The following is a 15,529-nucleotide window of genomic DNA, read 5'->3' on the forward strand; positions in this document are numbered from 1 at the left end:
ACCTCCTGGCATAGCATCATACCCCCTTCATTAGCCTACCCGGCTTCAGATCCGTGGATCCCTCCGCGGCCCCCAATTCCCACCTCTACTCCTGTGGCCGGCCCTCTCCACAGTCCCAGCGTAAGCCCTTCACAACCCCCGGTCCATTGGCACGCACTCTTGACCACACTTCGCACTACCACTGCCGAATCGCAACATGCCTTTCTGCGCTGCTCCTCTAACCAATTCCAAGTTCGCACCCGCTCTTTTTGCATCAGACGCCAATTCTCCACCCTGAATCGAACCACAAGTGTCTGGCCCGACCCAGTACAGTATAGCTTCATGTGTAATCTAGACCACCCGCACTCTCTCTGGTCTCTTGACGCCTGATGTAGGTATTGTGGGTGCGCTATCAGTCTCCCCCAGCCTTTGCCTTCTTACAAACAGAAGCCGGCGTGCCGCTTGCTCCCCTTTAGGGATCACCAGCGGCGTTTGACACTTGGTGCGTGCTCCCACCTTCGTTATAACTAACATTCCAGCCCTGACTCCACATGGTTCCCGTGGGCTTGAAAGATCGGCTTACCTGTGCATGCTCTTTAATATCCTATCCGAGAACTTGACTTTCTGCATACAAGTACCCTAGTTCCGCCATCATACCCGTTAGGCGTCACGCCTAAAACCCTACTCGCCAGCGCCCCGCGAATCTCTCCCATAACAGATCGGCACTGTTGCGAGGCCCATCACTCTTGGCTCCACTGTACCCGCTACCCACCCAACCACCATCCCTTGGCCGAACCTATTTCTCTCTTCTCTTCAACATCATTCACTCAGGTACGATGCAGCCATCCTACTCTCCCGTCTTATATCCCTGGCACCCTCCAACTAAGTGCCCTACCAGTCTCTCTGGCTCTTCTCCCACATATCCTCCCTCAAACGAGGACATGGCCGAAGTCCAGCCAGCCTCTTCAGCCGGCCCCGGCGACAGTTCACCAACTGCGATTTCAGGGTCAGCTAGCAATGCAAAGATGAGGAAGAGGACCAAGACTGGTTGTCTCACCTGCCGCAAACGCCGCATAAAGTGTGGTGAAGAGAGGCCTACCTGTGCAAACTGCATCAAGTCCAAACGCCAATGCGAGGGCTACAATCAGCGAGTCATCTTCAAACCTCCTATTGGGGACTGGCCAAATCACCCCGGCGTCGTCAGCACGATACAATATCATACTTCGATGCTGCCTGGAACACGCAATCAATCTTATCGAGGCCCTGAACCGAGTGCACCGATGCAGGAGAACATGCTTGCTTCTATCCAGCCTCGGCCACTTAATGACTTCAACTTCTCCCAAGTCGATCCGAATGCTGGTGCAGTCTCCTCAGGAACACACCAAACGTTTGTCGGGGGGAATCCCGGCTACGCACACGAACAACCTTATCAGCAGCCACTGCAATCACCTCCTCACCACCAGCCGCTTGCTTCACCCCATAATCAGCCCCAGAGCCACACATCGCCAGCTTCGTACTTTCCTCAGCCCCCGGCCGTGCATACTAGTCCTCCAGCACAATTCAGTCAAAGCAGCAGCTATCAAGCACCCTTTCAGTATACACAGGGCCCGTCATATCCTGCAGTCTCTGTTCCCTACAACAACACGGCTGATCTGAAGCCCACGGCCTCTCAGCCATTACCCAGGCAGCCAATTTACCAGCCACCTTATCGGTCAGATAGCCTTCAGGAAGGAGAAAGCTCATATCGCGATCAACCCAGTGCATCGCCTCCGAGCAATGAATATGTCCAATATACAGAAGCAAGGCCAGGGGTGCAGCGATACAACAGCCACCCGCAAGTGCCATTGCAACAATCACTACACAGCTCAGGAAACATCAGCCAAGCCGGAAACTATAGCGTCCCTCATACTGACTACAGTCATTCAAGTTATTCTACTATTCAGATGCCCGTACATGATATCAACCAGGATGTAAAGTATATGCCACAGCCTGTCCTCGGTATGTCTCGTGTCTAGTTATATACCTCGTATACCCCAATGACTATTATTATCTTTTTCTTCGTGTCCAAGCACATGTCCATCATATCTCCGTACATATAGTGCATGTCTTGGAATTCTCCGCGGGATTCAATACCCAGTCCACTCGATTGCCGTCGAGCCGGTCGGCTTAAGCGATGAAGAAAGACAGCTAACTGTTAATGTGTATAGAACCGAGACCCACCACGTCCCAATCGCAAAAGTGCCAGCCACATTTAGATCTTAGCGGATTCGGCGGCGCGGACCACGTTAGTCCTACACAGGTGCTTGACGAAGCAGCGGTCGAATTCGAGGACGACGATTACTGGGATGTACAGTCTGACGAAGACATGTTCGATGCAGAACCTGACGACGACGAGAACGCAGTGATGGCAAGCAAGGAGTTTAATAACATCCGTCGCATACATTTAGAGAATTTTAATGAGCTGGGCATCAGACGGTACGATGCGTTTTTGTATGATGGGCTCTTGACGCACTACAGGCCCGAATATGCGGCGAACCCCTTGCGTAATCCGAAGACCGCGAGAGTCTTTGCTCACTACATCCATGTGGTAAGTCACAGATTAGTCATTTTTGCTTGACGTCGAACATGAGAGCTCGCGCAAGGCAGTAGGGCTCATGTACGGATCAGAACTTCTGTTCAACGCCCGACACGTTCCCTGGAATTTATACAGTTCGCTAATTGTACCGATAGACAGGGCCGACTATCTCGATCTTCGACCGAAACTCTAGAAATCCCACTCTTATCTTCGAGGGCGAAACACCTCCAGCTCAGCAAGGGCTATGGACACATACACTGCCTTTGAAGGCTCTCAGCCACCAGGGCCTCTTACATGCGATGCTGGCTCTTGCCAGTCTACATATTGCAAGACTACAAGGCGCCTCTATAACACCCTCGTACAAGCACTACGCATACTCTCTCAAACGCCTTGTGCGCTCCCTTGGGCATCCAAAGAAACGCCTTTCAATCCTCACATTAGCCACATCTCTACTTCTAGCGTGCTATGAAGTCTGGACGGCGGAGCATATTAAGTGGGGTACACATCTCATTGGTGCCCAACGGCTTATCGATGAGCTGGATTTCCGGTCGCTTACACGGGAGGCAAGACGGCTGCGAGCAGCGCAAACAGCCATGATGCGCCAATTTCCGTATCAGAACCCGGAAATGCTGATTGACCAAAAACATTTTAATCAAAAGCTAAAGGAGACCGTAGTCATGCCAGATGAGCGCCTTGTGAGCACTATTGTGGGTAAAAAGGTCAGCTACGACGACTTTGGTATGGTGTTTGAAGACAACGGCGCAAGGCATGACACAAGGCCCAAAATACCAGAAAAACTAGATCTTCAAACCTACGAGACCCTCCAAGATTTGTGCTGGGCATTTTCGAGGCATGATGTGTACCAGAGTATCGTAAGCGGTCATCGTCTTATGTAAGAATCTCCATCCCGTTCATCAACATCAAGGCTAACATGTAGCAGTAATCCCTACCGCAAGTGGTCCGATTGCCCTCCGCGGGCTCCTATCGGTCAGATTGATGCTGTCTACGGTACCCACGATCATATAGTGCTACTTCTAGCTCGTGTTGCAGACTTCACGGTTAGAGATAGAGAGCGCAAACTTCGACAAGCAGAAGCAGATGGCGGATGGCGACCTCGTCCTGGTATGCCTGGGTTTGCCAACATGGGACCACCGCCAACGCAGAAAGCTACCCCAGGACCTCCAGCACATGCACAAGGCCCACCACGACCTGGCTGGACAGGACAGCATCCAACGGGTCCACCTTCTCAAGGCCCAGCACCACCTGTAGCTCCAAGCTTCTATGGAATGGCCCCATCACCAGCAATGGCACCTATTCATTCCAGCTACGAAAATCCAAATTTTCAACGCTCTCCGCCAACGCCAAACACGCCTCATCCAAGATACGCTGATCTCCCCGCTGCGTATGAGCATGCGGTTTTGGAGTGGCAAAGCATAATCGATGCGCATACAAAAGTCTCAGAACTACTGGAACAGGCGGACGGCTTCGGTCCTTTACCAGAGGACATTTTGCCACCAGCTCCTGGAGGACAAGACCAAGGACTATCAGTACCCTTTGGTCCACCGATCCTGTATAGAAGCTATGACATATCTATCATCTGGATGATGATTCACCTTTCGAAGATAATACTTCTACGCTCTCACCCAGGCATGCCCGCCGCAGCGACGATGGCGGCTGGAGTATGCGCTTCGGCTGCTACACCATACGGCATGCTCATCGGTCGTATAGCCGTAGGCATGCAAATTCCCGTCACTCCAGACCTATCACCTTTCCTCGGCGCCGTACTAACAGAGTCAGCAATGCCGTTGTTCTTTGCAGGAATCACGTTCCAGGATGCAAAGCAACGCGAATGGCTGATCACGCGATTCTTGGAAATCGACAAAAGAACAGGATGGGCTTCTGCGGGTATCATTGCGAGGGGGTGTGAGACGGCATGGGAGAAGACGGCCGAGATGGGAAGAGGCCCGCCGTATACTAGGAGGACGAATCCAATCACAAAAGACGAAGATGGAAGGTACACGGATGAACAGAAAGATAGTGCAAGTCGGAGGGAAAGGAACAGGGTACAGGAGAGACAACCACGAGAACAAGAGACTCGGTTTGTGGTTAAGAGTGGTGTGACCGGTACTTGGGCTGTGAACTTGTTGGGTACAGAGGAAGATCTTCGACAGGGTATGGAGAGATTTGGGCTGTGAAGACGAAAGCAGGAACCGACGTTCGTTTGGAGTGAACAGACGATACGAGATGCGCATACAACGAAAAGCCACCAGACCACCAAGCCATGAGAGGAGAAAATCGAGACGGGGAAACCGACAGAACAACGAACAAGACCAAATGAAGGAGCACAATCAGAAACCCTACCAGGCTCGCACATACCGAAATCAATGCATGTGCCACTATTCTCCCCTCGGCTGAAGAAAAAGTAACGACAACGGAGAAGTGCGACACCGACAAAGCTGTGTTTTATTCCCAACGGAAAATCTCTTGTAAAACAAAGGTTGCATTCATGCATACGCAAGCACACGCAACCCGACCGCTCTTTCTCATCCCAACTCCCCCACCAAAAAAAGAAACAAGCCTCTCCACTCATGCAACACAACACAACGCGACGCAGGCAACAAAACATTTTCACAAGCGCATCTCTAAAGTCCAAGATATGATACCCTTTTCTTCCCATGGACTGCGGTCCAAATTTTCAAACCTTGTTTTCGGTTTTTTCTTTTGTCATGTTTTGTTATCTAGTAAAGTAGATTGGAAATCAGATAATGTTTGTTTGGTATAGTGTTGTGCAAAGTTGGGAGGAGAGGTAGTGTATTTAGTATTATATCTGTGTTTATCATCGCGGTTACTGTAATTAATTGATATATTTTTGTATAAATACGGTTGCCGTGGGCGACTGACTGTTCAAAGCTGCGAAAAGCGTTGAGGTGAATGTGCTGTGTACTAACTAGTGTACCGCCGTTTGGTTTATCAAAAAGTGTGGAATCGAGATTTGAGAAGCCGATGGAGAAGGTGGTTCTATCGGAATCCCCCTATCAGCTTCTTCTCTTTTCCGGTGCTGGCATTATGAATTTTAGAATCGAGTTCTGGTATCACATATCCAAAGACCCGAACAGGTAAGATTCATATCGAATATGGCAAAGGTCATATTGCATGTTCAAAGTTTCATTACAGAGTAAATAAGATATTTGCGTTCCCACGCGCTCGTCACAAAGCCGTCGAATTTTCTAAATGAAATAAAGAAAAAAGCATAATGCGAAGACTCGGATTATCCAGCTATGCCGCTCGCAAACAACCACAACAAAAAAACGCCCGTCTCGCCGACCTTGTCCAGCCCATCAGGGTATTGTCGTGTGTATATGTGGTATGGAAAATGCCCCCAAACGCCCAGATTACGCCCATTATGCGCGTCTTGTTTAACCTCATCCCGTCCTTTAATCCTACAGTCTTGCCGTAATTTCCATCAATGCTCTAGAAAAAGTAGTAGAGCACACTGCCGCCTGCTGTCATGAAGACACCGAACCACCACCATTGATCTGCCCTTACGGCACCGGGAGTCCTCTTGAAAAGCACCTCGTGGTTCATGGGCAGCTCGCCTCGCTTAGCCTTGGGAGCGGCGGTTTGGGTGACGAGCGGGTTGAGCGTGGTGGTGGGTAGCATGGTAGGCGGAGTCATGGCGAGGTAGAGCGGCATCATTGGGGCGCCGTCCCACTTGTAGAGCGTAATGCGGGGAATCTTGTGGTACTGGTCCGAAGCGACATACTCGTATTTCTAGCACGGTTGTTAGCAATTGTAGGAGTAGTTGGGTCCGAAGGCAAAAGGCGTACCTGGAATAGTTCACTCGCATTGTAGCGGGTGTATACGGCGTTCTTGTACTGGCACGGGTCCGAGAATAGTTGTCGGCCGTCGACCTTGATGGGCGAGAGCTTCAGGGAACCGTTTTCAAACTTCTCAAAGGTGCCATGTTGCCATTGGATTATGCCTTTTGGGCACCTTGGATCTTGCGCTGTCATGGTTGTTAGTTGTGGGTCGGCTCAACGTCGGGGAACTACGTACGGTTCGCGATGGCGCGGTAATATGCCTCCTCGAAGTGACCGTCTGCGGTGAAGGAGTAGCTGATACCGGTATGCTGGGGTTCAGTGAATTTCTCGTTAACGGGGTCGTAGAAGCCCTATGGAAGTGATTAGCCAGAATGCGCAGACAAGTTTCGGAAGCCACGATTACGTACCGGTCCGGTCATAGTCGAGTTTGCCTTGCTGTTCCACGTGCCGACGAGCTCAGCGGGAAATGCGACTGTCTGGGCTTGCGCGTGCAAGACGGCGACTCCTGAGAGGAGTAGGGCTACTATCCGTGAAACCATGACTACGGGTGGGATATGCGAGGGTAACGAGTGTGTGCGGTCGGACGGCCGTCGAGAAAAGCGAGCGTGTGGGCGTGAAAGCGTGATTGGGGTGGTGGTAGTGTTCGTGGCTGGTAGCTGGTGTTGAGGAGGAACGATGTTTGCTCATGTTGGACATGGCCGCCGCCTCCTGGCTTGGACCACTTTCAACAGGGATAAAGGCGGCTATGCGCAGATCCCCGGCCGCCGCCGATGGGCGACGGCAACATCATCACCCGTACCTGCAGCCGCTGCCTTCTCACCGTGCTTATGCTCACTGACCATCACATCGCTAAGCTGTTCGCTATCGTGGGGGGAGAGACATTGGCCTTCTGCTCCTTCACTGCAACACTGCAACACGGCGCATCTCGACTCGGGCCCAACGGTGCTATTTCTGGAACGCCGTTAGGCTTGCAATTAAAGGACTATGGCGGGGTCGCTAGCAGCTGTCAAGAGGGAATTAAGGAACAAGATTAGAGATGCACTAAAGCATCTTCCCCATGCGGCTGCTGCTTCTCAGTGTATGTCATGTTGCCCGTCTGCACATTGCTCGTCTAATGCTCTCCAGCATCCAATGCGACTGCAGCTCTGTTAGCCATGCCCGAGTACCAGGCAGCACGCAGAATAAGTGTCTATCTTTCCATGCCTGGCGGTGAGATCTCTACCACGGACATTGTGCGCAATGCGCTCGACCAGGGCAAGAAAGTCTTCATTCCCTATACCTATAATCTGGATTCACCCAAACAAGACCAGCCAAAATCCATCATGGACATGGTAGAACTACAGTCCATGGCCGACTTTGACTCTCTGCAACCAGACAAATGGGGCATTCCTACTCCTAGCCAAGATTCAATCTCATCACGTGCAAACTGCTTTGGGGGTACTGGCATCACGAACGGAGACATCGAAGCCGTGCACACAGGCCTCGACCTCATAGTTATGCCGGGCATGGCCTTTGACGCCCAGTTTGGCCGGCTGGGACACGGTAAGGGCTACTACGATTACTTCTTGAGTCGGTGTCACAAAGTGTCGCGCATGCCTTTTCGCGGTAAGAACTACTGGTATTGTGTATGTGGAGGGCTGGCTGACTGACCACGTCACAGTTGGTCTCTCGCTGACCGAGCAGTTCCTTCCGCCAACTGAGCCGGTTCCCATGTCATCCTCTGATTTTCGCCTCGATGCCATCGTGACTGGAGATGGCAAGCTCCTTCGCGCCGAGGCTTAATCTTGACTCGACTCTTCCTTTCCTTCATAATCCACTGTAGTTGACTCTAAGTGTGTGCGAGGCGTGACGGCCAAGAGCGAAGCCGAGCGCCGGTGTAGATGGGAGGCAGCCTCTACAGCTGCTGGATGAGAGAGATGTTGTCTCCCTTGAGGAGGATTTGGCCAACCTTGCGCCTTTCTTCCGGCGCGTCCTTCTTGGCGAGCTTTACTTCGATCGCGTCGTCGATGACGAGGTTCATGAACTCATCGAAGCCCTGTGCAGGTGTCAGTAGCCGCGGCAGAAAAAAGATAGACATGAAGCAGTCATACCCTGAGCTTTCCCTCGATGCGCATGCCCAGGTTCTCGTACAGCCAAACTGAAATGGTGGCCCGCGATTGTAGCAGCTTGAAAATGAAGTTGATAGGTGGGAGGAGGACTGCGCATGTTTAGCCTGAGTTATTGCGCACATGCGTGTTATAGCTGTCGTTCGTACCTTTACCTCCGCCGCGGCCTGGGACATGTTAGCTAGGGCATGAAGATGGGAGGATTATGAGATACTAACCGCCACGTCCAGTCATTTTTGCAGGTTAATTACGCGTCTTTTGGTATGTTGACCAAGTGTGTAGAGGTCAAGGTTGCGGCGCAATGTGGGGAGCGGCGCTGGATGAGGGTGGAACTATGGTCAAGGAACATTTCTGGGCCGTCACTAGGGCTTGGCGCTAGCGCGGGCATGTTGGTTGGTGCTGTGGACTCTGACTATGCGCCCAAACGCAACTTCCCATCTTTGAACAAACCCATCCGGCTCTTAACAACCCTTCTCGCCGCCCACACCATCGCCGCTGCCACTCCTGCCTGGACTCGCGCTTGCCGGGAATACATGCTAATTAATCAGTGAATGCGCGCACTATAACACGCCTCCCCGCCGCTTCTCTGAGCAGTATTCCGCATCCGCTCCCCCACTAGTCCCCCTCCTCTCCCCAAAGACGCTCACCATGGCCGCCAACGGACAGCAGCTGTTCGAGCCTGTGCTCGCGGCACACAGCACAATGTCGGCGCAGGTGGACCGCGCGCAAAAAGAGCAGGCACATCAATACCTGGAGCAGTTTCAGAAGTCGGTATGTGTAGGCGGGCATGGATGACTAGGCCTGCAGGAATACAGTAGGCTGACATGGTCATATAGCAAGAGGCATGGACAACGACTCTGGCCATAATTGAGTCAAACTCGGCAGACGCAGGCGCCAAGATGTTTGCTGCAACCACACTCAAGGGCAAGGTGTGTTGCTTTCACTCCAACGTGCGCCTTTTCTTTTCTAATAGCATCAGATTATATACGACCTCCACCAAGTACCCCGCGCACAGCTTCCAGAGCTCCGAGCCTCGATTATGCGGAATCTGCTAAACTTTCACGCTGGTCCCAAGCCAATTCGTGTGCAGCTGTGCCTGTGCCTGGCGAACCTGGCCATCCAGATGACCGAGTGGAAAGACGTGCTCAAAGATGTCATCAGCGCTTTTAGCTCAAACCTAGCAAACCTTCCTTGCATCCTGGACTTTCTCCATGTCCTCCCCGAGGAAGTTACGCATGGACGAAAGATCGCACTCACAGTACGTCCGAACGAGCCTCGCCCCATGATAAAACCACGGCAATCCCCCGTAGCGCCGACATATGCTAGCAGAGTTGTAGTCTAATATTTGGTGGTCAGGAACACGAGTTGACGATGAGGACGGCCGAGTTGATCGAGAGCAATGCCCAGCCAGTCCTGGATTTCCTCTTCCAATATGCCACAACTACACGTACGTCCAAGCACCCCTTAATCATGCCCGCCCCTACTGACATTCCACAGCTACCGCAGCCCAGAACCCCCAATTACTGAACTGTATCACTGCATGGATACGAGAGATCCCACTTGATGCCATCATCAATTCCCCTCTGCTCAAAATCATCATTGATGGCCTGGACCTGGAGGATGATGCCTTCGAGGCTGCAGTGAATTGTTTGAGTGCCCTCATTTCAGAGACCAGAGATGTCGACGAGACGCTCAATTCCATCATGATTCTATATCCTCAAGTCATCAACCTCCAGACCAAGCTCGCAGAAGCCGCACAAGAGGAGGACTCTACAAAGTTCAAGGGCATTGCCAGGATATTTACCGAGGCGGGCGAGTCTTGGGTCATTATGATCGCTCGCCTGCCGACCAATTTCCGCGCCCTGGTGGAAGTCATACTCAGAACAGCCGCGCTGGACAAAGAGAAGGATGCCATCTCGTACACATTCAAGTTCTGGTATGACCTGAAGCAATATCTGACCCTCGACAAGTATGCCGAAGCACGCAACCAGTGTCTGGATTTATACTCCAACCTCGTCGATATCATGATCGGACATCTTGAATTTCCCAAACCAGATTCTGGCGACGAGAAAGATTTATTCGAGGGTGATCGTGAGCAAGAGGAGAAGTTCCGCGAGTTCCGTCATCAGATGGGCGATGTGTTGAAGGACTGCTGCGAGGTTATGGGCGTCGTTGAGTGTCTCCAGAAGCCCTACGACCTTGTACAGCAATGGGTGCAGACATACGGCGCTCAAGCTGGACCGAACAATGTACCAGAGTGGCAGAAACTGGAAGCGCCACTTTTCGCCGTCAGAGCCATGGGTAGAATGGTCCCCCCAGACGAGAATATCATGCTACCTCGTCTAATTCCGCTCATCGTAACGATACCCGACCACAACAAGCTACGCTTCCAGGCTGTCATGGCCCTGGGACGGTATACCGAATGGACTGCACAACACCCCGACACTCTTCAACCACAGCTAGAATACATCATGGCAGCATTCGATCATTCGACCAAAGATGTTATCCGTGCCGCCGCACTCTCGTTCAAGTTCTTTTGCAATGATTGCGCAAGCCTCTTGGTTACCTTTGTCAACCCCTTGCAGGAATTTTACGCAAAGCATCTAGACAAGCTACCCATTAGCAGCCAAGAAGAGATTACCGAAGGTGTTGCGTCTGTAGTCGCAAAGGTACCAAACGACCAGCTTCTTGCCACACTCAAGCTGTATCTCGATCCGGTCATGGCGAATCTGATCCAGCTTGCACAACAGGCCAAGAATGATGCGGACCAGAAACTGATTGCGGACAAGATAAACCTACTCACAATATTCTTCGAAATGGTAGCACCCGAGTTACCGCCCGGTCAAGAACATCCCGCCGTCACGTATTGTCAGGAGATCTTCCCCACACTTGCAAACATGATCACCCACTTCAACTCAAGCATTCCCATTCTTGAGCGTGTATGTCGGTGCTGGCGATACATGGTCCTCTCGTACCGGACTGCGATGCGCCCACTTCTACCAGATCTCGCTACAAAACTCATTGAAGGCTTTGACAAGTCAAGACAGGGCTGCTTCCTCTGGGCGACAGCCTCGATTGTACGCGAGTTCTCCCAAGGCGTGGATAATGTCGATCCGAGCCTCGCAAACGATGTCTATCAGTTTTACGAGCAGCAAGCGAAGACTTTCCTACGTATATTGAACGACTCGCCACCAGAAGAAAATCCTGATCTCATCGAGGACTACTTCCGTCTTGCCGCAGATATGGCGCTCTACTTCCCCTCCGAGTCTATCATGTCGCCGCTCATGGACACGATTCTCCGGGCAGCCTGTAACTGCCTTACATTGCTCAAGGAAGATCCCCTCATTGCTGTGCTTCACTTTCTGCGGGACTTGCTAGGCTATGGCCGTAACTCATCGCCGTCATCCAGCTTCGACAACACGCGTCACGAAGTTCCCGAACAACTGCGAGACCGCATAAAGCAGCTTGTTCTCGGTGCTGGTGTTGACCTAGTCCAGCGTATCATGACTGGCATGATGTACAGTTTCCCCAGAGGTTGCTTCCCTGACTCATCTGGTGTGCTTCTGGATCTTTTCGAGCTCATGCCAGAACAAGTCGCGACGTGGGTTGCTACCACTGTCGCCATGTTGCCACAAGGAAGCATCACACCCCAAGAAAGTGAGCGTTTTCTTAACAATATCCGTCAACGCATCCAGACTGGCGATGTCAGGATGATTAGGACAATCCTTCAAGACTTCACAACCAGCTACCGTCGGAGAAATGTGGCTCCTCGAGATGGCCTGGGCGATTTGGAGGCTTCACGGTTCAGGTTCTCTGGCTAGAGGCTAGAGGATGAACCGCGGCTCTTGTTTCAAACCTTGATCGCGCCATGACTTGCACGTAAAAATGGTTTTACGTGAACTTCTTCGTGCGAGAGTCGTGGTTGATGGTTCGATAGCGCTCATATGGAATGAGCTCACGGGCACACAGGAGAGGGCAACAGCGTGATGCGCGGTGTGACTCATATCGAAACAGCATAATTGTACTTGAAGCGTTTGTGTGCGGGCATTTGCATGGAAGATCGGGATTCGAAAGGCAGGATACCATGGGTGAGACAAAGTAGGGTTTCTTGTTACAACTACTTATTTCTTTCCCTTTGATTTTTGATATTGTGAACAGCTTCAGTGATGTCTATTCAAGGCTTGCTCTTACGCGTTCCCCTGCTAGCTGTCCCGATTAGGTGAACGTAAAATAGATGCTACAATTCCTGGTGAGCACCAATAAATCTATCAAGTCCAGTCTATATCAGTTGAAACTTTGGTGATGGTCATGAGTAGTTGCCTCGACTAGCCTTCCTGGACGGGTGACTCTGCCTGCAAAGGCCACTTTCATTTTCTAGGCAGCTACTGCCGATTCTCAGAGAAAAGAGGCTCTGAGGCGACATGCGCGATGAGCAGTGCCTTCTCTAGCAACTAACGGCAAGCACAGCCAGAGAGACACATATGTGCCTGCCACAACAAACAATAAAAGGTGACATGCTGCGCTTTCATAGCCCCGCACCTCTTTGCCCTCCGCTTACCACGCACTGGTATAGGTGTATGGCTTCATACAATATCCTATTTGCGCACCGCTGAGGGTTCGCGTATCCCGACACCTCTTCTAGCAATTCTGCTCTTCTTAGCACCCCTCATCATATTCTCTTACTCAGTCTCTTACCCCAATCACCACCTCCACCAGCCCGTAGCTACTCACCACGTCATTCAGGCCATCTCCCTGGCCTATCACGACGATACATCTGCGCACAAAGTCTGTCAGCTTTTACAGCTGACTTTCTAATACCGAGTGCGTCTCTTCTACCCTTGACGGACTGACTACTGATATTCCAATAGAATCTCTCTTCAGTCTCCACACCGTATTCTGTTCTCACCTGTGCTCCTCGTAAGGTTGACCTGTGGTATCCACAAGAAGAATACCCACAAAGGCCACAGCAACCTGCACTTCAGGCTAGTAATCGTACATCCTGGATTCCTCACCCAGACGATCCGGGCAATACAGATCTAGCTCCACAGGATCCATCCGAAGATATAGAGCCCCAAGTCCATCCCCGTCGAGCGCACCAAGCACATCAACGCCCTCTGTTCGTCGGAGAGCACCGAGTACATCAGCGCCCTCTGTTCGCCGAAGAAGCAGCTCGCAGCCCGCTAGGCCGCTCACATTAGCTGAGAAGATAGCAGTGGGCGCGCCGCTGAACCCCTGGAACCCTAGAAACCCGCATCGACTAGACAAGTATACCACAAGGTCTACCGGAGACTTGTTTCAGGCAAGACAAAGGCAAATTCTCGCAGAAGCTGCACAGAAAGAACAGCGGCTCAGTCAACTTCGAATCGAAAGGCAGAGAACTCGTCAACTGGACGGATCAAGATCAGGTGGATCATCACCGAGTATCAGTCGCACAAGCTCAACCGTGAATCTTCCCCGGTCAGCCTCCTGGAACAGCTCCGTCAAGGGATCTGCGCCTTCGGAAAGGGTGGGAATCTTTCTACGTACAAATACCGGAGACTCTATCGCATCATCGAGATCTGGGCAGTCGACAAAGTCCCGAAGGTCGACACTTTCTCGCGTCGTCACGGTCGAGCGGAATGATCGAGACGCTAAAGCACATGAAACACGGCAAGAGCAGCAGCTACGAGGGCCTGGCATTGGAACGCACCGCGAGCCAGATTCTACACCGAATGGAGGACAAGGACTCAGAGGACTCCCTGGAAAGCACACAGAGAAGAGTACTCGGTATGTGCTTTCTCAATTTCCGGGCAGTATTGTCGATTCGGTAGACTAACGTATTATAGCGAACGCGCGCGCAATCTATGGACCGACTCGCTATCTCGACGTGATAAGTTTCGCCCCGACTTCCTCAAGAAAAATTGGGGCTTGCATCGTCGAACACAATCCATCCAGTAGATCGTACATCCATTGTTGCTCTGCGAAGGAAGACTCACGTATTGCTGCCTTGGAACACTTACTCGTCATCACCGAAGATATACTGCAACGGCTTATCGATACCGAGGGTATCACGAGCAGTGGATGGTTGCCTGCCACACCACAATCACATCATGCAGCGGTATACGGGATTGGTGGTGGAAGCGCGGCAGGTAGGGCTGGCAGCGTGACAAGCAGTGTTCAGACCAGTCGAAGAGGCAGTGGTCAGACCCAGGAGTAAGCAATTCCAGTCTGCATGAGGATGACATACTCACATCATGTAGTCTGCTCATCGACTATGCTCATGGCTCACCACAATCGATGCACTCGCCACACTTCATACCAACGTCCAACTCAGCACTCTCGCAGACGACGTTTGTAAATGACTTCAACGCCCCGTCCTCGCATCATCACATCCAGAAACCTAAGCTCCCTAGAGGCAGCAGCGACACGGCGTTTCCGAATACCAGCACGCCGAAGCCGATGGTACAAACACTTCCTAGGACGAGCAGCGATGTCATACAGCAACCTCAGCCGCTGCCGGTGGGATCTTTCCAAGGCCCTAGAAGGGGTAGAGTGCAATGGAATCTGGGCTCTGAAGGATAAGGAAGTGACTCATCCAAGTCATGAACTGGTTATAGTTGAAAGATTGTGAGTGTGAAGTCAGTATCAAAGGTCCGAAGTAGTTGATTATCCTTGGTTCTACTGTGCGAAAATTATTGTTCTGTCTCTCAGTGGTGGTCTTCTGATTGTGAGATGAGCATGGTACTATGATCCGTGAGCGTCGTTAACATGGTAAGGAGCATACAAGCTCAGTCTAAGATCAGTTCATACTGGGATAGATGCATTAGTACCATGGTAACACCTGGGTGACATAAAATACTGGACAGTATGGGTAAGCACCCAATAGACGTGCATGGCGACTACAGTGGCTTTTCTAAATTAGTATGTCCAGTATTTTATAACACCCAGGTGGTAACTAATGAGAATGTGGTTACTAGGAGTCATGGTGATTATGCGAGGGAAAGATACAGTGTTGAGTCGCAACTTCCGCTAGCGCGAAATCTTGGCGGCGCACCGCACACATTGAATTG

The 15,529-nt window shown here is 51.5% G+C and overlaps 7 protein-coding genes across 7 annotated transcripts; 5 read left to right on the plus strand and 2 right to left on the minus strand.

The window, feature by feature from the left end:
* Positions 1–920: 920 nt before the first annotated feature.
* On the plus strand, positions 921–4,749 carry PtrM4_071120 (Fungal-trans-2 multi-domain protein; the record flags this gene model as incomplete). Its single annotated transcript, XM_001941581.2, has 4 exons — positions 921–1,977; positions 2,187–2,566; positions 2,710–3,446; positions 3,495–4,749. The coding sequence occupies 4 exons, from the start codon at positions 921–923 to the stop codon at positions 4,747–4,749; spliced, it is 3,429 nt and encodes a 1,142-aa protein (XP_001941616.2).
* Positions 4,750–6,025: 1,276 nt separating this feature from the next.
* Positions 6,026–6,914, minus strand: PtrM4_071130 (Rot1 domain containing protein; the record flags this gene model as incomplete). Its single annotated transcript, XM_001941580.1, has 4 exons — positions 6,026–6,325; positions 6,382–6,560; positions 6,611–6,725; positions 6,783–6,914. The coding sequence occupies 4 exons, from the start codon at positions 6,912–6,914 to the stop codon at positions 6,026–6,028; spliced, it is 726 nt and encodes a 241-aa protein (XP_001941615.1).
* A 445-nt stretch (positions 6,915–7,359) lies between these two features.
* PtrM4_071140 (5-formyltetrahydrofolate cyclo-ligase) lies at positions 7,360–8,157 on the plus strand (the record flags this gene model as incomplete). Its single annotated transcript, XM_001941579.2, has 3 exons — positions 7,360–7,453; positions 7,501–7,980; positions 8,036–8,157. The coding sequence occupies 3 exons, from the start codon at positions 7,360–7,362 to the stop codon at positions 8,155–8,157; spliced, it is 696 nt and encodes a 231-aa protein (XP_001941614.2).
* Positions 8,158–8,269: 112 nt separating this feature from the next.
* Positions 8,270–8,714, minus strand: PtrM4_071150 (LSM1, Small nuclear ribonucleoprotein (snRNP) protein; the record flags this gene model as incomplete). The annotated part of the gene is made up of 4 exons (XM_001941578.2): positions 8,270–8,410; positions 8,466–8,572; positions 8,630–8,647; positions 8,699–8,714. 4 exons carry the CDS (start codon positions 8,712–8,714, stop codon positions 8,270–8,272), a joined length of 282 nt encoding a protein of 93 aa, XP_001941613.1.
* A 414-nt stretch (positions 8,715–9,128) lies between these two features.
* PtrM4_071160 (Xpo1 multi-domain protein) lies at positions 9,129–9,822 on the plus strand (the record flags this gene model as incomplete). The annotated part of the gene is made up of 3 exons (XM_001941577.2): positions 9,129–9,251; positions 9,317–9,409; positions 9,460–9,822. 3 exons carry the CDS (start codon positions 9,129–9,131, stop codon positions 9,820–9,822), a joined length of 579 nt encoding a protein of 192 aa, XP_001941612.2.
* Positions 9,823–9,851: 29 nt separating this feature from the next.
* On the plus strand, positions 9,852–12,301 carry PtrM4_071170 (uncharacterized protein; the record flags this gene model as incomplete). The annotated part of the gene is made up of 2 exons (XM_066105937.1): positions 9,852–9,927; positions 9,978–12,301. The coding sequence occupies 2 exons, from the start codon at positions 9,852–9,854 to the stop codon at positions 12,299–12,301; spliced, it is 2,400 nt and encodes a 799-aa protein (XP_065964564.1).
* Positions 12,302–14,098: 1,797 nt separating this feature from the next.
* Positions 14,099–15,041, plus strand: PtrM4_071180 (uncharacterized protein; the record flags this gene model as incomplete). Its single annotated transcript, XM_001941575.1, has 3 exons — positions 14,099–14,246; positions 14,306–14,672; positions 14,720–15,041. The coding sequence occupies 3 exons, from the start codon at positions 14,099–14,101 to the stop codon at positions 15,039–15,041; spliced, it is 837 nt and encodes a 278-aa protein (XP_001941610.1).
* Between the last annotated feature and the right edge of the window lie 488 nt (positions 15,042–15,529).

The sequence above is a fragment of the Pyrenophora tritici-repentis genome, chromosome 2, assembly GCF_003171515.1.
Source record: "Pyrenophora tritici-repentis strain M4 chromosome 2, whole genome shotgun sequence".
Classification (NCBI taxonomy): Eukaryota; Fungi; Ascomycota; class Dothideomycetes; order Pleosporales; family Pleosporaceae; genus Pyrenophora; species Pyrenophora tritici-repentis.